Genomic DNA, 22,395 nt, shown 5'->3' with positions numbered 1-22,395 from the left:
TAACCAGATAGGACAGGAGATTTTAAGTTCACACAGTAACCAGATAGGACAGGAGAATTTAGTTCACACAGTAACCAGATAGGACAGGAGAATTTAAGTTCACACAGTAACCCGATAGGACAGGAGAATTTTAAGTTCACACAGTAACCAGATAGGACAGGATCATTTAAGTTCACACAGTAACCAGATAGGACAGGAGAATTTTAAGTTCACACAGTAACCAGATAGGACAGGAGAATTTAAGTTCACACAGTAACCAGATAGGACAGGAGAATTTAAGTTCACACAGTAACCAGATAGGACAGGAGAATTTAAGTTCACACAGTAACCAGATAGGACAGGAGAATTTAAGTTCACACAGTAACCAGATAGGACAGGAAAATTTAAGTTCATACAGTAACCAGATAGGACAGGAGAATTTAAGTTCACACAGTAACCAGATAGGACAGGAGAATTTAAGTTCACACAGTAACCAGATAGGACAGGAGAATTTAAGTTCACACAGTAACCCGATAGGACAGGAGCATTTAAGTTCACACAGTAACCCGATAGGACAGGAGAATTTAAGTTCACACAGTAACCCGATAGGACAGGAGAATTTAAGTTCACACAGTAACCAGATAGGACAGGAGCATTTAAGTTCACACAGTAACCAGATAGGACAGGAGAATTTAAGTTCACACAGTAACCCGATAGGACAGGAGCATTTAAGTTCACACAGTAACCCGATAGGACAGGAGAATTTAAGTTCACACAGTAACCCGATAGGACAGGAGAATTTAAGTTCACACAGTAACCCGATAGGACAGGAGCATTTAAGTTCACACAATAACCCGATAGGACAGGAGAATTTAAGTTCACACAGTAACCCGATAGGACAGGAGAATTTAAGTTCACACAGTAACCCGATAGGACAGGAGAATTTAAGTTCACACAGTAACCCGGTAGGACAGGAGAATTTAAGTTCACACAGTAACCCGATAGGACAGGAGCATTTAAGTTCACACAATAACCCGATAGGACAGGAGAATTTAAGTTCACACAGTAACCAGATAGGACAGGAGGATTTAAGTTCACAATGATAGACTGACCAAAACTCCCCCGACACATAAGATATTGCAGCATAGATACGGGAGACTGAAACAGGGGGGGTCGTTGGACATCCAAGCTTTCACCCTGCTTCTTTTTGGGTATATACACCATTCATTTAAAAGTCCAAAAAGTGATGTATCAATCCCAAATGTCCCCTTTAAGATGTACATGTTGGGACGGCAGGGTAGCCTAGTGGTTCGAGTGTTGGACTAGAAACCGGAAGGTTGCAAGTTCAAATCCCCGAGCTGACAAGGTACAAATCTGTCGTTCTGCCCCTGAACAGGCAGTTAACCCACTGTTCCTAGGCCGTCATTGAAAATAAATATTTGTTCTTAACTGACTTGCCTAGTTAAATAAAGGTAAAATATATAGATATTTTTTAATGTTGAATTGAACATTCCTTTTTCCACAATCAGAAGTCTTCATGTCTTGAATGAGTTACTGTTCAGCTGCTCTGTTATTTCACAGAGTATATCCTGATTTATAGAGAGAGGCCGACCGATGTGTTTTATGGAGAGAGAGAGTGAATGGTCTGTGTGCAGTGTGCTAATAGACAGAGACATAGGACAGAGGTATATATGCTTCCTTGGAATACAGAGAGATGTACTGTATGTGTTTTACAGACACGTAAGGATTATATAAAGAGATGTGTAGATATTTTATAGAGAGAGGAGAATCAAAGGACGGGTCATCTTTAGCAGTACTGACAGTGGCCTGACGTTTTCTGGGTCTGCATAAAGGCCCTGAGGCTTGGAAAGGGAAAGTGTTTATGAATCACTTCCACTTGGTACATGCAGCATATTATTTCTTCAGGAATGCCAAATGATTGCCCTTTAACCATTATAAAGTATGCATAGTTCTCATATAGAACAAAATGAATACTCTGAATATATCCAGAATGGCACCCTATTCCTTATGTGGTGCACTACTTTTGACCAGGGCCCATAGGGGACACAAACACTTGACTTTTGTGATGAATAACCTTACCTGAGACCTGAAGACTTGAGTTTGCTCCCTGGACTAGTACCTAGGCCCTAGGTGTTTGCTCCCTGGACTAGTACCTAGGCCCTAGTCGTTTGCTCCCTGGGCTAGTACCTAGGCCCTAGGTGTTTGCTCCCTGGACTAGTACCTAGGCCCTAGGTGTTTGCTCCCTGGACTAGTACCTAGGCCCTAGGTGTTTGCTCCCTGGACTAGTACCTAGGTCCTAGGTGTTTGCTCCCTGGGCTAGTACCTAGGCCCTAGGTGTTTGCTCCCTGGACTAGTACCTAGGCCCTAGGTGTTTGCTCCCTGGGCTAGTACCTAGGTCCTAGGTGTTTGCTCCCTGGACTAGTACCTAGGCCCTAGGTGTTTGCTCCCTGGGCTAGTACCTAGGCCCTAGGTGTTTGCTCCCTGGGCTAGTACCTAGGTCCAAGGTGTTTGCTCCCTGGACTAGTACCTAGGCCCTAGGTGTTTGCTCCCTGGGCTAGTACCTAGGTCCTAGGTGTTTGCTCCCTGGACTAGTACCTAGGCCCTAGGTGTTTGCTCCCTGGGCTAGTACCTAGGCCCTAGGTGTTTGCTCCCTGGGCTAGTACCTAGGCCCTAGGTGTTTGCTCCCTGGGCTAGTACCTAGGTCCTAGGTGTTTGCTCCCTGGACTAGTACCTAGGCCCTAGGTGTTTGCTCCCTGGGCTAGTACCTAGGCCCTAGGTGTTTGCTCCCTGGACTAGTACCTAGGCCCTAGGTGTTTGCTCCCTGGGCTAGTACCTAGGCCCTAGGTGTTTGCTCCCTGGGCTAGTACCTAGGCCCTAGGTGTTTGCTCCCTGGACTAGTACCTAGGCCCTAGGTGTTTGCTCCCTGGACTAGTACCTAGGCCCTAGGTGTTTGCTCCTTGGGCTAGTACCTAGGCCCTAGGTGTTTGCTCCCTGGACTAGTACCTAGGCCCTAGGTGTTTGCTCCCTGGGCTAGTACCTAGGCCCTAGGTGTTTGCTCCCTGGACTAGTACCTAGGCCCTAGGTGTTTGCTCCCTGGACTAGTACCTAGGCCCTAGGTGTTTGCTCCCTGGGCTAGTACCTAGGCCCTAGGTGTTTGCTCCGCAGGCCAATGCAGTCTTGTGGTGCTCAGGGGTCAGGGTTCAAGTCCAGCCAGTCACACTCCTCTGACGATCATTGCTGTACCTGGTGTATGTATGCCATACCAAACACATGACGATCTGGGACCAGGAAATGGCTCTCTAAAGGCACAAATCATTACTGTGTGTTGCAGCAAGTCTTCTCCGGGCCAGTTCTGCATGGTAACAACACTTACTGCAATGCACTTCCTGCTGTGTCTGTCTGTGGCCTAGCCTTCGAATAACAGCGGATATACGTACTTAAACACTCACATCAGTTAGCATTGACTATGTGGTTCTTCCTAGAAGTCTGCTGCTAGCTGCTTTGTGGTGTTTGAAATAGATGTCACCTGCAGAAACAGCAGGCATCTGTCTCTCCCTTTGAGAAACATAACCACAGGAAAGAGTGATTGGGTTTGATATCGTACACATTTATTTATGTTTTATCGGAGTGATCTATGTCTCTCTATTTGTGGTGGTATGTTCAGTAATTTCATTTGAGACCTTTTTTGGTCTGAAATATGAAAGCACGCATCAACACTCAATTCAGTTGTATACAATGTGGTTATGACGTAGAGCTGTGGCAAGGGAGAGAGATTGATATATGCTAAAAGAAAACAAACATGAAATGAAATCCCATTCATTGTCATGCATAAGATGATCCTGCCAATTGGGCAGTGCAACCACCATTTCATTCATCTTTTTTCTCAACTCCCCCTCACTACTCAAAAATCTTCAATGGCCTGCCTGAGTCATGTGCATTTCATCTCAGGTCACGCGACAAGAGCTAACCAACACTGTTTTCTGCTTCGACTTCCTCTCCATTTCCACTAAACCAGGGAGAATGATCTGAAATAGAGCCTCCAGAAATAGCATCGGACCATTCTATCAGTTCGCATGAAAAACATGATGACTTTTTTTTTTTAAATGCACATAATCAACCTCTTCACAGACCAACACCAGTGAACTCTCTCTTCACAGACCAACACCAGTGAACTCTGTCTCTCTTCACAGACCAACACCAGTGAACTCTCTCTCTTCACAGACCAACACCAGTGAACTCTCTCTCTTCACAGACCAACACCAGTGAACTCTGTCTCTTCACAGACCAACACCAGTGAACTTTCTCTCTTCACAGACCAACACCAGTGAACTCTGTCTCTTCACAGACCAACACCAGTGAACTCTGTCTCTCTTCACAGACCAACACCAGTGAACTCTGTCTCTTCACAGACCAACACCAGTGAACTCTGTCTCTCTTCACAGACCAACACCAGTGAACTCTCTCTCTTCACAGACCAACACCAGTGAACTCTCTCTCTTCACAGACCAACACCAGTGAACTCTGTCTCTTCACAGACCAACACCAGTGAACTCTCTCTCTTCACACACCAACACCAATGAACTCTGTCCCTCTTCACACACCAACACCAGTGAACTCTGTGTTCCAAATACCTAATGCTAGTCTGGTAGATAACTGAATAACTAAAAGCTATATAGGATTTCCACTCAGACTCGGAGCCAGATAAGTCTATAAACCAGAAATAATCTACCAAACCTAACTGAGTGACCATATTATTTGACCCAATTATCTGAAGTAACGTTCATCATCCCAAAGGTATAGTCCACATTAGCAAGGTCAAAGTTGAACATACAACCTCGTAGTAACTGGTGTACCAAACCGCGGGGCAAGCTCAGCTGTTCAGCATTGTTCATCGTTCTCACTGTGTTGGAAAACATGCAAGGCATTTGGGTACTAATCCCAAGGACCCCATTTCTGCCTTTGCTTACAAACATTGGTCTTTGCTGACACTTTGATAATCAGAGAGAGAGAGCAGCGGCTGCCGGGTCCTCGGGCCAAACGACCGCCGTAGGAAAAACTGGAGAGGGGAAAGCACCTGGAAGCAGTCCACGTTCTGGTGAGGGGTCACTGAGTTTTGTCTGGAGGCTTTCCCTACTGTAGCTGTTAACAATGCTGCTTTTCCTGTGAGCTAACAGTCAGTCGACACAGCTCCCAGCAGAGTACAAGCACAGGGTTAGAAATTGGGAGACGTGTGGGGAGCAGCTCTGGCACAAAATGGCTGCCTGCCTGCTTATTTCCTAGTTGGTTGCTACTACATAGTAGAGCAAGTAGTGCAAGAGGTGTTACACACTTCCTCCCAAAGCACTGCAAAGCACTTTCAAACCAGATGTTTGTGGGGGGAACGCAATATTAATACAATTTAGTAACATTATTCTAAGAGCCAAGAGTTGTACTGGGGTTTGTTTGAGTATGACAGCTGCCTGATAAAGTTGTGTTAATCCTGTGAAAGCAGATGATCTAGTTGTAATGGACACACACACACACACACACACACGCACACACACGCACGCACACACACACGCACGCACACACACGCACGCACGCACGCACGCACGCACGCACACGCACGCGCACGCACACGCACACACACACACACACACACACACACACACACACACACACACACACACACACACACACACACACACACACACACACACACACACACACACACACACACACACACAGGGACCAGTACTGAGTTTCCTGATGGCTCACTATGGAAACACTGTGTGATCTGGGCACACCAAAACAGGAGCGCTCCCAGAGACCTGCCCTGCCAGATATGATTTCATACCTTATGTAACCCTGGGACAGGGACACAGAAACGTTAGCCCTTCCGTGTGTGTGTGTGTGTGAGAGCCAGCTTACAAACAGTCTGGGCGTGTGTGTGTGTACCTGTGTGTACCTGTGTGTGAGTGTGTATGTGTGTGTGTGAGAGAGAGACAGCCTACTAACAGTGTGTGTGTGTGTGTGTGTGAGAGAGAGAGAGAGAGAGAGCCAGCCCTCTAACTGTGTGTGTGTGTATGTGTGTGTGTGTGTGTGAGTGTGTGTGTGTGTGTATGTGTGATAGAGAGAGAGAGAGAGAGTTTTCTCAGGTAAAACACTTAGAGAGAGAGGACTGTGAGGGTGAAGGGAGGAATGTGTCTCAGGTATTAGAAATGCTTGAGTCTCCTCCTCCTTTACTCCTCTCTTTCTCTCCTCCTTTACTCCTCAACTCCTCTCTTCCCCTCCTCCCTTCCTCCCTTTCTCTCCTCCTTTACTCCTCTCTTCCTCTCCTCCTTTACTCCTCAACTCCTCTCTTTCTCTCCTCCTTTACTCCTCTCTTCCTCTATTTCTCTCCTCCTTTACTCCTCTCTTCCTCATTTTCTCATCTCCTTTACTCCTCAACTCCTCTCTTCTTCTCCTCCTTTACTCCTCTCTTCCTCTCTTTCTCTCCTCCTTTATTCCTCTCTTTCTCACCTCTGTTACTCCTCTCTTTCTCCCCTCCTATACTCCTCAATTCCTCTCTTTCTCTCCTGCTTTACTCCTCAACTCCTCTCTTTCTCTCCTCCTTTACTCCTCTATTCCTCTCTTTCTCCTCTCCTTTACTCCTCCCTTCCTTCTTTTCTCTCCTCCTTTACTCCTCTCTTTCTCTCCTCCTTTACTCCTCTCTTTCTCTCCTCCTTTACTCCTCTCTTTCTCTCCTCCTTTACTCCTCAACCCCTCTCTTTCTCTCCTCCTTTACTCCTCTCTTTCTCTTTTCTCTCCTCCTTTACTCCTCTCTTCCTCTCTTTCTCCTCCTTTACTCCTCTCTTCCTCTCCTCCTTTACTCCTCAACTCCTTTCCTTCCCCCCTCCTTTACTCATCTCTTCCTCTCCTCCTTTACTCCTCAACTCCTCTCTTTCTCTTTATCTCCTCCCTTCCTCCTTTTCTCTCCTCCTTTACTCCTCTCCTCCTTTACTCATTTACTCCTCTCTTCCTCGCTTATTCTCCTCCTTTACTCCTCTCTTCCTCGCTTTCTCTCCTCCTTTACTCCTCTCTTCCTCTATTTCTCTCCTCCTTTACTCCTCCCTTCCTCTCTTTCTCTCCTCCTTTACTCCTCAACTCCTCTCTTTCTCTCCTCTCTTTCTCTCCTCCTTTACTCCTCTCTTTCTCTCCTCCTTTACTCCTCTCTTCCTCTCTTTCTCTCCTCCTATACTCCTCTTTCTCTCCTCCTTTACTCCTCTCTTCCTCTCTTTCTCTCCTCCTTTACTCCTCTTCCTCTCTTTCTCTCCTCCTTTACTCCTTACTCCTCTCTTTCTCCTCTCCTTTACTCCTCTCTTCCTCTCCTCCTTTACTCCTCTCTTTTTCTCCTCCTTTACTCCTCTCTTCCTCTTTTCTCTCCTCCTTTACTCCTCTCTTCCTCTCATTCTCTCCTCCTTTACTCCTCTTCCTCTCTTTCTCTCCTCCTTTACTCCTTACTGCTCTCTTTCTCCTCTCCTTTACTCCTCTCTTCCTCTCCTCCTTTACTCCTCTCTTTCTCTCCTCCTTTACTCCTCAACTCCTCTCTTTCTCTCGTCCTTTACTCCTCTCTTCCTCTCTTTCTCTCCTCCTTTACTCCTCTCTTCCTCTCCTCCTATACTCCTCAACTCCTTTCTTTCTCTCCTCCTTTACTCCTCTCTTCCTTTACTCCTCAACTCCTCTCTTTCTCTCCTCCTTTACTCCTCAACTCCTCTCTTTTTCTCCTCCTTTACTCTTCTCTTTCCCTCCTCCTTTACTCCTCTCTTTCTCTCCTCCTATACTCCTCAACTCCTCTCTTTCTCTCCTCCTTTACTCCTCAACTCCTCTCTTTTTCTCCTCCTTTACGCCTCTCTTCCTTTGCTCCTCAACTCCTCTCTTTTTCTCCTCCTTTACTCCTCTCTTTCTTTCCTCCTTTACTCCTCTCTTCCTCTCTTTTTCTCCTCCTTTACTCCTCTCTTCCTCTTTTCTCTCCTCCTTTACTCCTCTCTTCCTCTCTTTCTCTCCCCTCTTCCTCTGCTCCTCTCTTCCTCTCTTTCTCGCCTCCTTTACTCCTTTCTTCCTCTTTTCTCTCCCCCTTTACTCCTCTCTTTCTCTCCTCCTTTACTCCTCTCGTCCTCTCTTTCTCTCGTCCTTTACTCCTCAACTCCTCTCTTTCTCTCGTCCTTTACTTCTCAACTCCTCTCTTTCTCTCGTCCTTTACTCCTCTCTTCCTCCTTTTCTCTCCTCCTTTACTCCTTAACTCCTCTCTTCCTTTACTCCTCAACTCCTCTCTTTCTCTCCTCCTTTACTCCTATCTTCCTCTCTTTCTCTCCTCCTTTACTCCTCTCTTCCTCTTTTCTCTCCTCCTTTACTCCTCTCTTCTTCTCTTTCTCTCCTCCTTTACTACTCTCTTCTTCTCTTTCTCTCCTCCTTTACTCCTCTCTTCCTATTTTCTTTCCTCCTTTACCCCTCTCTTCCTTTCTTTCTCTCCTCCTTTACTCCTCAACTCCTTTCTTTCTCTCCTCCTTTACTCCTATCTTCCTCTCCTCCTTTACTCCTCTCTTTCTCTATTTCTCTCCTCCTTTACTCCTCAACTCCTCTCGTTCTCTCCTCCTTTACTCCCCTCTTCCTCTCTTTCTCTCCTCCTTTACTCCTCTCTTCCTCTCTTTCTCTCCTCCTTTACTCCTCAACTCCTCTCTTTCTCTCGTCCTTTACTCCTCTCTTGTTCAACTCCTTTATGTTTCTCTTCCACTCTTTCTCTCCTCCTTTACTCCTTAACTCCTCTCTTCCTTTACTCCTCAACTCCTCTCTTTCTCTCCTCCTTTACTCCTCTCTTCCTTTCTTTCTCTCCTCCTTTACTCCTCAACTCCTTTCTTTCTCTCCTCCTTTACTCCTATCTTCCCATCTTTCTCTCCTCCTTTACTCCTCTCTTTCTCTATTTCTCTCCTCCTTTACTCCTCAACTCCTCTCTTCCTCCTTTTCTCTCCTCCTTTACTCCTCAACTCCTCTCTTTCTCTCCTCCTTTACTCCCCTCTTCCTCTCTTTCTCTCCTCCTTTACTCCTCTCTTCCTCTCTTCCTTTACTCCTCTCTTCCTCTCTTTCTCTCCTCCTTTACTCCTCAACTCCTCTCTTTCTCTCATCCTTTACTCCTCTCTTCCTCTCTTTTTCAACTCCTTTATGTTTCTCTTCCACTCTTTCTCTCCTCCTTTACTCCTCAACTCCTCTCTTTCTCTCCTTTACTCCTTTACTCCTCTCTTTCTCTCCTCCTTTACTCCTCTCTTCCTCTCTTTCTCTCCTCCTCTCTTCCTCTTTTTCTCTCCTCCTTTACATTTCTCTTTCTCTCTTTCTCTCCTCCTTTACTCCTCTCTTCCTCTCCTCCTTTACTCCTTAGCTCCTCTCCTGTCTTCCTCTCCAACTCATTATCAGGAAGGTGTTCATAATGTTTGGTATAATCAGTGTGTTGATTGTGTGTGTGTGTGTGTGTGTGTGTGTGTGTGTATGTGTATGTGTGTGTGTGTGTGTGTGTGTGTATAGGTGGTGACATTGTGGTACAGAGCCCCAGAGGTGTTGCTCCAGTCCAGCTATGCCACCCCAGTTGACCTGTGGAGTGTGGGCTGTATCTTCGCTGAGATGTTCAGGAGAAGGTGAGTGGTCCTGGTACACAGCGCGCGCACACACACACACACACACACACACACACACACACACACACACACACACACACACACACAGACACACACACACACACACTGTTAGTGGGCTGGCTCATTCTCTCTCTCACACACACACACACTGTTAGTAGGCTGTCTCTCTCTCTCTCACACACACACACACATACACACACACAGGTGTCACGCTGTCCTCCAGCTGTCACGCTGTCCTCCTCTTACCACTTTTAAAACAGAGTCCAGCTGTCACGCTGTCCTCCTCTTACCACTTTTAAAACAGAGTCCAGCTGTCACGCTGTCCTCCTCTTACCACTTTTAAAACAGAGTCCAGCTGTCACGCTGTCCTCCTCTTACCACTTTTAAAACAGAGTCCAGCTGTCACGCTGTCCTCCTCTTACCACTTTTAAAACAGAGTCCAGCTGTCACGCTGTCCTCCTCTTACCACTTTTAAAACAGAGTCCAACTTTCACGCTGTCCTCCTCTTTCCACTTTTAAAACAGAGTCCAGCTGTCACGCTGTCCTCCTCTTACCACTTTTAAAACAGAGTCCAGCTGTCACGCTGTCCTCCTCTTACCACTTTTAAAACAGAGTCCAGCTGTCACGCTGTCCTCCTCTTTCCACTTTTAAAACAGAGTCCAGCTGTCACGCTGTCCTCCTCTTACCACTTTTAAAACAGAGTCCAGCTGTCACGCTGTCCTCCTCATACCACTTTTAAAACAGAGTCCAGCTGTCACGCTGTCCTCCTCTTACCACTTTTAAAACAGAGTCCAGCTGTCACGCTGTCCTCCTCTTACCACTTTTAAAACAGAGTCCAGCTGTCACGCTGTCCTCCTCTTACCACTTTTAAAACAGAGTCCAGCTGTCACGCTGTCCTCCTCTTTCCACTTTTAAAACAGAGTCCAGCTGTCACGCTGTCCTCCTCATACCACTTTTAAAACAGAGTCCAGCTGTCACGCTGTCCTCCAGCTGTCACGCTGTCCTCCTCTTACCACTTTTAAAACAGAGTCCAACTGTCACACTCCCCTCACACACATAGCAGCTGTGTTTGAGGTCATTCACCAATTACAGAACATACTGCTCTCTCTAACGGTCAACTCGGTGTTTGTATAGATCTTATCAAGAAAGGTCAGGTCATCATTTAGCCAACAGCACACAACAACCTGTGTAACATTGATTAGTGGCGGTTCACTCATTGCCTTGTGTATGAGGCTAAATGAAGAGACATATCTCAGAAGCCAATGGAGCTCATCGGAGCCAATGTGTCTGCCTAGTTCTTTTTCCCCATTACAACATAGCCAGTGCCTTGTTCACACCAAGACTGCCTGTGCTGTCATGCCATATGCGTCCCAAATGGCACCCGTATCCCTACATATTGCACTACTTTTGACCAGGGCTCATATGGCTCAGCTCGAAGTAGTGCATTTTATAAAGAATAGGATGCCATTGGTTACCCACACATATTGTCATTGGGAAGCCACACATCTGACCACTGGTACAGAAACACATGGGAACTGTTTACAACGTTGTTCTGAAGACCTACACTTGTAGGATCTTAATTTGAGCTAGTTTGCTACAGCAGGAAAATAATCCTTCATCAACAAGAAATGTTAATTATTATGTTGATCATAACAAATGGACGTTTTTTGTAGGGGTTGATACATTTGAAGTTAGGGTGATAATTACAAACTTTAGAAGCCTTTAAAAAAAGTTGAATTCATTACAAGTTTGTATTTCCTTCTGTGCAGGAAAATTCTCATAAACAAAAGAGTAATCAAATTAAGATCCTTCATCGGTAGTGCAGTGGTTTCATAATTTTTTTTTTTAGGTACACAAAAATAATAATCTCCTGAAGTTCCTTTTCCTGATTGCATTTTACGTACATACAAGACACAATGTGATGGTAAGGCATCATATATCAAGTTTGAAGAAGTGTAAAGGAATGTTACATGACAAAATCGAACTGCTATATGTTTTTCATGGAATTATTCGACTTGGGCATTTCCTCACATATATATAATGTCATTTTCTGCCACCTGGCAAGATGATTGCGACTGGTGGTATATTTTTTGTCAGTTTGGTTATCAAACCATTCATGAAATTCCACCACAGTGGGCTGTGGTTGCAAGCAACGGAGGATCCAGTTTCTTGATATAGCTATTTGTCAGTTTGTGGTGTAACATACTTCCTCTACTGGAATCCAAGCTGTTAATCAATCCTCCCTCACATCAGAAAAATACATGCAATGATAAATGAATATTCCTCTACTATAGAGTTTGTGTATATGTTATTGTTTTGTGCTTGTGAATGAACATGAGGGGGAGCGGGGTAGGTCACTGGTATAACAGATAAGCTGTCACTAGCTCCCAAATGACACCGGCTGTGTCCCAATTCCCAAATGGCACCCTATTCAATATATAGTGCACTACTCTTGACCAGAGCCCTATGCGGTCATGTAAAGTAGTACACTAAATAGGAAATAGGGTAACATTTGAGACACCGTCACTGTTATGGTAGTGAGCGGTGCCAACAGGGAGGGATCTGTCATTCATTTCTGTCCGTCTGTACAGCGAGACACGCGTCTCCCCTCTCAGTAAGGACGGACACAGCTAGGAGTCTTAGGAGACCAAGGTGTGTGTGTGTATGAGTGAGTATGTAGGGGATGTGTGCGTGGATAGAAACATGTGTGTGTGTGTGTGTGTAAAGTATAATGTGTGTGTTGATTTCCCTGCTGTAGCCCGATGACACAGATCATGGCTGATTATTCCCCATTGTTCTGGAGAGGATGTGGTGGGCTGGGTTTTCACATAACACTGATGTCACAGGCTGAGGACGGACGGATGGACAGATGGACAGCTGGGATGGTGGAGAGAGGACAGAGCTCTGTCTTGGGATTCAGATATCCTGTCTCTCTCTCCAAGAGCACCCTGGGTGACATTGCAAACCTTGTGGTTGTGTCCCAAAATAGGGTTCCGGTCAAAAGTAGTTCACTATATAGTGAATAGGGTGCCATTTGGGACATGCCCAATGTTTAATGTAGTAGGGAATTGTCATGGTCATTGAAGGGGAACTCAGGGAAAATTCTTGGTTGTCCACACCAAGCCTATACTTGTAATCATATCCATAGCAATTCATTTCAATGGGACTCTCTGACTTCATCACTTACAGTGTATCTGACCATAGATTGATCATAGATTGATGACCACTTGAGATCCCTGTGGTCTTTCCCTGGCATTAGCCAGGAGAATGTGACCATGGCTCCCTTAATCTTTCTCTCTCTCTATTTTCTCTCTCTGTCTCTCTCTCTCTTTCTCTCTCCCTCTGTCTCTATCTGTCCCTGTCTCTCTATGTCTGTCTCTCTGTCTCTCTATGTCCCTGTCTCTATCTGTCCCTGTCTCTCTATGTCTCTGTCTCTCTCTGTCCCTGTCTCTCTCTGTCTCTGTCTCTCTGTCTCTTCTTATGCATTGTTTCATTGTAATGGTAAGAGGGATCCTCTATGTACGTATGAATGTTAGAACTGTTGCTCTGTGTGTGTGTGTGTGTGTGTGTGTGTGTGTGTGTGTGTGTGTGTGTGTGTGTGTGTGTGTGTGTGTGTGTGTGTGTGTGTGTGTGTGTGTGTGTGTGTGTGTGTGTGTGTGTGTGTGTGCACCATGAAAAAACATATGATCCATTTTATGACCTGGGAAAAAATATTTTTATTTGAATGTACTATTGTAAGTTTAACCTTCACCAGGAAATTCTGGTAAGGCTTTAGGGTGTATTTTATTTGAACTACACCCACCCATGGTTTCACTTTGTGTGTGGCCCATATGGCACTCTATTTCCTCATTTCTATAGAGAACTACTTTTGTCCTGAGCCCTATGGGTCCTTGTCAAAGGTAGTGCACTGTATAGGGATTAGGGTGCCATTTGGGACGCAAGCCTTTCCTCACAGTACCTTACTAACACAACTGTGGATGTTCTCACAATGCTACTCTAACACAACTGTGGATGTTCTCACAATGCTACTCTAAAGCCTTCCACATGCAGAACGTGTGTGCTGCAGACTCCCTTAAAAGACCTTCGCTTGAAAAATGAGTAAAACGCAGCAATAATACTGTTGGTCCACCTTCCATTTCCATTTAGTAGACGGTCTTATCCAGAGCACCTCACATGTTCATTCTGGTCCCCCCTGGGAATCAAACCTACAACCCTGACATTGCAAACACCATGCTCTAACAACTGAGCTACACAGGATTATTTTGAGATGCTGCAGCCTGTATACACTTCCTCAAAATAATCAGAATTAATCTAAGCTAACTCAAGAAATATGTCATTCATATTTACATTTTTTTGTAGAGGAGATCTTAGTTGCACAATTTTACATCTAACTAAGATGTTTGAGGCAGTATTTCACAGGTGAACAAATTTGCATGAAAACGATTTGTCACTCATTGAATGACATTAAACACTTGATTGAAGAATCCCTACTGTTGACCAATCACAGACGAAGGGGTGTAGACTTTGGCTACCGACATCAGCTTGCCTCAATAAAAAATGTTGTGTGCAAGAATTGCCGAAAAACCCCGGACAAAAATGTAACAATATGTCATTATAATATATGCACAAACTGCTCCGAACGGTTTCGGATGGGAAGCATGCGGACACCTTTAAAGAACTATGGATGTCCACATCTTACTATACTAACACACCTATGTCTCCTTTCACATCATTCTCCTCACCATCCCAGCAATGACACTCACACTGGGGTACTAACAACCCCACCCCGGAGAACCTTTTTTAAACATTATTTATTATTCCTCCTTTATTTCTGAGATGGTTATGTATTTTACATCGATACAACATATTGATAACGCTTCATGCAAAGTTAAAAGTCTTTGAAGCATATACAGACCACGCATTCTGATCCCATAGTCAGATCACACATTCTGATCCCATAGTCAGACCACACATTCTGATCCCATCGTCAGATCACACATTCTGATCCCATTGTCAGATCACATATTCTGATCCCATCGTCAGATCACACATTCTGATCACATAGTCAGATCACACATTCTGATTCTAAAGTCAGACCACACATTCTGATCCCATAGTCAGATCACACATTCTGATCTCATAGTCAGACCACACATTCTGATCCCATAGTCAGACCACACATTCTGATCTCATAGTCAGACCACACATTCTGATCCCATAGTCAGATCAGACATTCTGATCCCATAGTCAGACCACACATTCTGATCCCATAGTCAGACCACACATTCTGATCCCATAGTTAGATCACACATTCAGATCACACATTCTGATCCCATAGTCAGACCACACATTCTGATCCCATAGTCAGATCACGCATTCTGATCCCATAGTCAGATCACACATTCTGATCCCATAGTCAGATCACACATTCTGATCCCATAGTCAGACCACCCATTCTGATCCCATCGTCAGATCACACATTCTGATCCCATCGTCAGATCACATATTCTGATCCCATTGTCAGATCACACATTCTGATTCTATAGTCAGATCACACATTCTGATCACATGTTCAGATCACACATTCTGATCCCATAGTCAGACCACACATTCTGATCCCATAGTCAGACCACACATTCTGATCCCATAGTCAGATCACACATTCTGATCCTTTAGTCAGATCCCACATTCAGGTCACATTGTCAGATCACACATTCTGATCCCATAGTCAGATCACACAATCTGAACCCATAGTCAGATCACACATTCTGATCCCTTTGTCAGATCACACATTCTGATCTCATAGTCAGATCTGACATCTGATCCCATAGTCAGAACACACATTCTGATCCCATAGTCGGACCACACATTCTGATCCCATAGTCAGATCACACATTCTGATCCCATAGTCAGATCACACATTCTGATCCCATAGTCAGACCACACATTCTGATCCCATAGTCAGATCATCCCATAGTCAGATTTCTGAACCCATAGTCAGATCACACATTCTGATCACATAGTCAGATCACACATTCAAATCACAAAGTCAGATCCCACATTCAGGTCACATCGTCAGATCACATTCTGATCACATAGTCAGATCACACATTCTGATTCTAAAGTCAGACCACACATTCTGATCCCATAGTCAGATCACACATTCTGATCTCATAGTCAGACCACACATTCTGATCCCATAGTCAAATCACACATTCTGATCCCATAGTCAGATCACACATTCTGATCCCATAGTCAGACCACACATTCTGATCTCATAGTCAGACCACACATTCTGATCCCATAGTCAGATCACACATTCTGATCCCATAGTCAGACCACACATTCTGATCCCATAGTCAGAACACACATTCTGATCCCATAGTCAGACCACACATTCTGATCCCATAGTTAGATCACACATTCAGATCCCATCGTCAGATCACACATTCTGATCCCATTGTCAGATCACACATTCTGATTCTATAGTCAGATCACACATTCTGATCCCATTGTCAGATCACACATTCTGATTCTATAGTCAGATCACACATTCTGATCCCATTGTCAGATCACACATTCTGATCTCATATTCAGATCTGACATCTGATCCCATAGTCAGATCTGACATCTCATCCCAAAGGCCGATCTGACATCTGATCCCATAGTCAGATCACACATTCTGATCCCATTGTCAGATCACACATTCTGATCTCATAGTCAGATCTGACATCTGATACCATGGTCAGATCACACATTCTGATCCCATGGTCAGATCACACATTCTGATCCCATAGTCAGACCACACATTCTGATCCCATAGTCAGATCACACATTCTGATCCCATAGTCAGATCACACATTCTGATCCCATAGTCAGATCACACATTCTGATCCCATAGTCAGACCACACATTCTGATCCCATAGTCAGATCACACATTCTGATCCCATAGTCAGACCACACATTCTGATCCCATAGTCAGACCACACATTCTGATCCCATAGTCAGATCACACATTCTGATCCATTAGTCAGATCCCACATTCAGGTCACATCGTCAGATCACACATTCTGTTCCCATAGTCAGATCACACATTCTGAACCCATAGTCAGATCACACATTCTGATCCCTTTGTCAGATCACACATTCTGATCTCATAGTCAGATCTGACATCTGATCCCATAGTCAGAACACACATTCTGATCCCATAGTCGGACCACACATTCTGATCCCATAGTCAGATCACACATTCAGGTCACATTGTCAGATCACACATTCTGATCCCATAGTCAGATCACACATTCTGAACCCATAGTCAGACCACGCATTCTGATCCCATCGTCAGACCACACATTCTGATCCCATAGTCATACCACACATTCTGATCCCATAGTCAGATCACACATTCTGATCCCATTGTCAGATCACACATTCTGATCTCATTGTCAGATCATACATTCTGATTCTATAGTCAGATCACACATTCTGATCCCATAGTCAGATCTGACATCTCATCCCAAAGGCCGATCTGACATCTGATCCCATAGTCAGATCACACATTCTGATCCCATTGTCAGATCATACATTCTGATTCTATAGTCAGATCACACATTCTGATCCCATTGTCAGATCACACATTCTGATCTCATATTCAGATCTGACATCTGATCCCATAGTCAGATCTGACATCTCATCCCAAAGGCCGATCTGACATCTGATCCCATAGTCAGATCACACATTCTGATCCCATTGTCAGATCACACATTCTGATCTCATAGTCAGATCTGACATCTGATCCCATGGTCAGATCACACATTCTGATCCCATGGTCAGATCACACATTCTGATCCCATAGTCAGACCACACATTCTGATCCCATAGTCAGATCACACATTCTGATCCCATAGTCAGATCACACATTCTGATCCCATAATCAGATCACACATTCTGATCCCATAGTCAGACCACACATTCTGATCCCATAGTCAGATCACACATTCTGATCCCATAGTCAGATCACACATTCAAATCACAAAGTCAGATCCCACATTCAGGTCACATCGTCAGATCACACATTCTGATCACATAGTCAGATCACACATTCTGATTCTAAAGTCAGACCACACATTCTGATCCCATAGTCAGATCACACATTCTGATCTCATAGTCAGACCACACATTCTGATCCCATAGTCAGATCACACATTCTGATCCCATAGTCAGACCACACATTCTGATCTCATAGTCAGACCACACATTCTGATCCCATAGTCAGATCAGACATTCTGATCCCATAGTCAGACCACACATTCTGATCCCATAGTCAGACCACACATTCTAATCCCATAGTTAGATCACACATTCAGATCACACATTCTGATCCCATAGTCAGACCACACATTCTGATCCCATAGTCAGATCACGCATTCTGATCCCATAGTCAGATCACACATTCTGATCCCATAGTCAGATCACACATTCTGATCCCATAGTCAGACCACCCATTCTGATCCCATCGTCAGATCACACATTCTGATCCCATCGTCAGATCACATATTCTGATCCCATTGTCAGATCACACATTCTGATTCTATAGTCAGATCACACATTCTGATCACATGTTCAGATCACACATTCTGATCCCATAGTCAGACCACACATTCTGATCCCATAGTCAGACCACATTCTGATCCCATAGTCATATCACACATTCTGATCCTTTAGTCAGATCCCACATTCAGGTCACATTGTCAGATCACACATTCTGATCCCATAGTCAGATCACACAATCTGAACCCATAGTCAGATCACACATTCTGATCCCTTTGTCAGATCACACATTCTGATCTCATAGTCAGATCTGACATCTGATCCCATAGTCAGAACACACATTCTGATCCCATAGTCGGACCACACATTCTGATCCCATAGTCAGATCACACATTCTGATCCCATAGTCAGATCACACATTCTGATCCCATAGTCAGACCACACATTCTGATCCCATAGTCAGATCACACATTCTGAACCCATAGTCAGATCACACATTCTGATCACATAGTCAGATCACACATTCAAATCAAAGTCAGATCCCACATTCAGGTCACATCGTCAGATCACACATTCTGATCACATAGTCAGATCACACATTCTGATTCTAAAGTCAGACCACACATTCTGATCCCATAGTCAAATCACACATTCTGATCCCATAGTCAGATCACACATTCTGATCCCATAGTCAGACCACACATTCTGATCTCATAGTCAGACCACACATTCTGATCCCATAGTCAGATCACACATTCTGATCCCATAGTCAGACCACACATTCTGATCCCATAGTCAGACCACACATTCTGATCCCATAGTCAGACCACACATTCTGATCCCATAGTCAGACCACACATTCTGATCCCATAGTTAGATCACACATTCAGATCCCATCGTCAGATCACACATTCTGATCCCATTGTCAGATCACACATTCTGATTCTATAGTCAGATCACACATTCTGATCCCATTGTCAGATCACACATTCTGATTCTATAGTCAGATCACACATTCTGATCCCATTGTCAGATCACACATTCTGATCTCATATTCAGATCTGACATCTGATCCCATAGTCAGATCTGACATCTCATCCCAAAGGCCGATCTGACATCTGATCCCATAGTCAGATCACACATTCTGATCCCATTGTCAGATCACACATTCTGATCTCATAGTCAGATCTGACATCTGATACCATGGTCAGATCACACATTCTGATCCCATGGTCAGATCACACATTCTGATCCCATAGTCAGACCACACATTCTGATCCCATAGTCAGATCACACATTCTGATCCCATAGTCAGATCACACATTCTGATCCCATAATCAGATCACACATTCTGATCCCATAGTCAGACCACACATTCTGATCCCATAGTCAGATCACACATTCTGATCCCATAGTCAGACCACACATTCTGATCCCATAGTCAGACCACACATTCTGATCCCATAGTCAGATCACACATTCTGATCCATTAGTCAGATCCCACATTCAGGTCACATCGTCAGATCACACATTCTGTTCCCATAGTCAGATCACACATTCTGAACCCATAGTCAGATCACACATTCTGATCCCTTTGTCAGATCACACATTCTGATCTCATAGTCAGATCTGACATCTGATCCCATAGTCAGAACACACATTCTGATCCCATAGTCAGACCACACATTCTGATCCCATAGATCAGAGATCACACATTCAGGTCACATTGTCAGATCACACATTCTGATCCCATAGTCAGATCACACATTCTGAACCCATAGTCAGACCACGCATTCTGATCCCATCGTCAGACCACACATTCTGATCCCATAGTCATACCACACATTCTGATCCCATAGTCAGATCACACATTCTGATCCCATTGTCAGATCACACATTCTGATCTCATTGTCAGATCATACATTCTGATTCTATAGTCAGATCACACATTCTTATCCCATTGTCAGATCACACATTCTGATCTCATATTCAGATCTGACATCTGATCCAATAGTCAGATCTGACATCTCATCCCAAAGGCCGATCTGACATCTGATCCCATAGTCAGATCACACATTCTGATCCCATTGTCAGATCACACATTCTGATCTCATAGTCAGATCTGACATCTGATCCCATGGTCAGATCACACATTCAGATCACACATTCTGATCCCATAGTCAGACCACACATTCTGATCCCATAGTCAGATCACGCATTCTGATCCCATAGTCAGATCACACATTCTGATCCCATAGTCAGATCACACATTCTGATCCCATAGTCAGACCACCCATTCTGATCCCATCGTCAGATGACACATTCTGATCCCATCGTCAGATCACATATTCTGATCCCATTGTCAGATCACACATTCTGATTCTATAGTCAGATCACACATTCTGATCACATGTTCAGATCACACATTCTGATCCCATAGTCAGACCACACATTCTGATCCCATAGTCAGACCACACATTCTGATCCCATAGTCAGATCACACATTCTGATCCTTTAGTCAGATCCCACATTCAGATCCATAGTCAGATCATTCTGTCACATTGTCAGATCACACATTCTGATCCCATAGTCAGATCACACAATCTGAACCCATAGTCAGATCACACATTCTGATCCCTTTGTCAGATCACACATTCTGATCTCATAGTCAGATCTGACATCTGATCCCATAGTCAGAACACATTCTGATCCCATAGTCAGACCACACATTCTGATCCCATAGTCAGATCACACATTCTGATCCCATAGTCAGATCACACATTCTGATCCCATAGTCAGACCACACATTCTGATCCCATAGTCAGATCACACATTCTGAACCCATAGTCAGATCACACATTCTGATCACATCGTCAGATCACACATTCTGTTCCCATAGTCAGATCACACATTCTGAACCCATAGTCAGATCACACATTCTGATCCCTTTGTCAGATCACACATTCTGATCTCATAGTCAGATCTGACATCTGATCCCATAGTCAGATCACACATTCTGATCCCATAGTCAGATCACACATTCTGATCCCATAGTCAGATCACACATTCTGATCCCATAGTCAGATCACACATTCTGATCCCATAGTCAGATCACACATTCTGATCCCATAGTCAGACCACACATTCTGATCCCATAGTCAGATCACACATTCTGAACCCATAGTCAGATCACACATTCTGATCACATAGTCAGATCACACATTCAAATCACAAAGTCAGATCCCACATTCAGGTCACATCGTCAGATCACACATTCTGATCACATAGTCAGATCACACATTCTGATTCTAAAGTCAGACCACACATTCTGATCCCATAGTCAGATCACACATTCTGATCCCATAGTCAGATCACACATTCTGATCCATAGTCAGACCACACATTCTGATCTCATAGTCAGACCACACATTCTGATCCCATAGTCAGATCACACATTCTGATCCCATAGTCAGACCACACATTCTGATCCCATAGTCAGACCACATTCTGATCCCATAGTCAGACCACACATTCTGATCCCATAGTCAGACCACACATTCTGATCCCATAGTTAGATCACACATTCAGATCCCATCGTCAGATCACACATTCTGATCCCATTGTCAGATCACACATTCTGATTCTATAGTCAGATCACACATTCTGATCCCATTGTCAGATCACACATTCTGATTCTATAGTCAGATCACACATTCTGATCCCATTGTCAGATCACACATTCTGATCTCATATTCAGATCTGACATCTGATCCCATAGTCAGATCTGACATCTCATCCCAAAGGCCGATCTGACATCTGATCCCATAGTCAGATCACACATTCTGATCCCATTGTCAGATCACACATTCTGATCTCATAGTCAGATCTGACATCTGATACCATGGTCAGATCACACATTCTGATCCCATGGTCAGATCACACATTCTGATCCCATAGTCAGACCACACATTCTGATCCCATAGTCAGATCACACATTCTGATCCCATAGTCAGATCACACATTCTGATCCCATAATCAGATCACATTTCTGTTCCCATAGTCAGACCACACATTCTGATCCCATAGTCAGATCACACATTCTGATCCCATAGTCAGACCACACATTCTGATCCCATAGTCAGACCACACATTCTGATCCCATAGTCAGATCACACATTCTGATCCATTAGTCAGATCCCA

At 44.2% G+C, this 22,395-nt stretch overlaps 1 protein-coding gene across 1 annotated transcript in view; it reads left to right on the top strand.

The window, feature by feature from the left end:
- The window catches only part of LOC112229496 (cyclin-dependent kinase 6), an 86,225-nt gene that overhangs the window by 36,788 nt on the left and 27,042 nt on the right, over nucleotides 1–22,395 (top strand). Inside the window, exon 5 of the mRNA XM_024395359.2 lies at nucleotides 9,535–9,644. Within this exon, the coding sequence (XP_024251127.2) occupies nucleotides 9,535–9,644 (110 nt within the window). The remainder of the gene's footprint in view (nucleotides 1–9,534; nucleotides 9,645–22,395) is intronic.

The sequence above is a fragment of the Oncorhynchus tshawytscha genome, linkage group LG31 (genome assembly GCF_018296145.1).
Source record: "Oncorhynchus tshawytscha isolate Ot180627B linkage group LG31, Otsh_v2.0, whole genome shotgun sequence".
Lineage (NCBI taxonomy): Eukaryota > Metazoa > Chordata > Actinopteri > Salmoniformes > Salmonidae > Oncorhynchus > Oncorhynchus tshawytscha.
The sequence above is the reverse complement of the archived record's forward strand: the minus strand, read 5'-3'. Positions and strand labels throughout refer to the sequence as shown.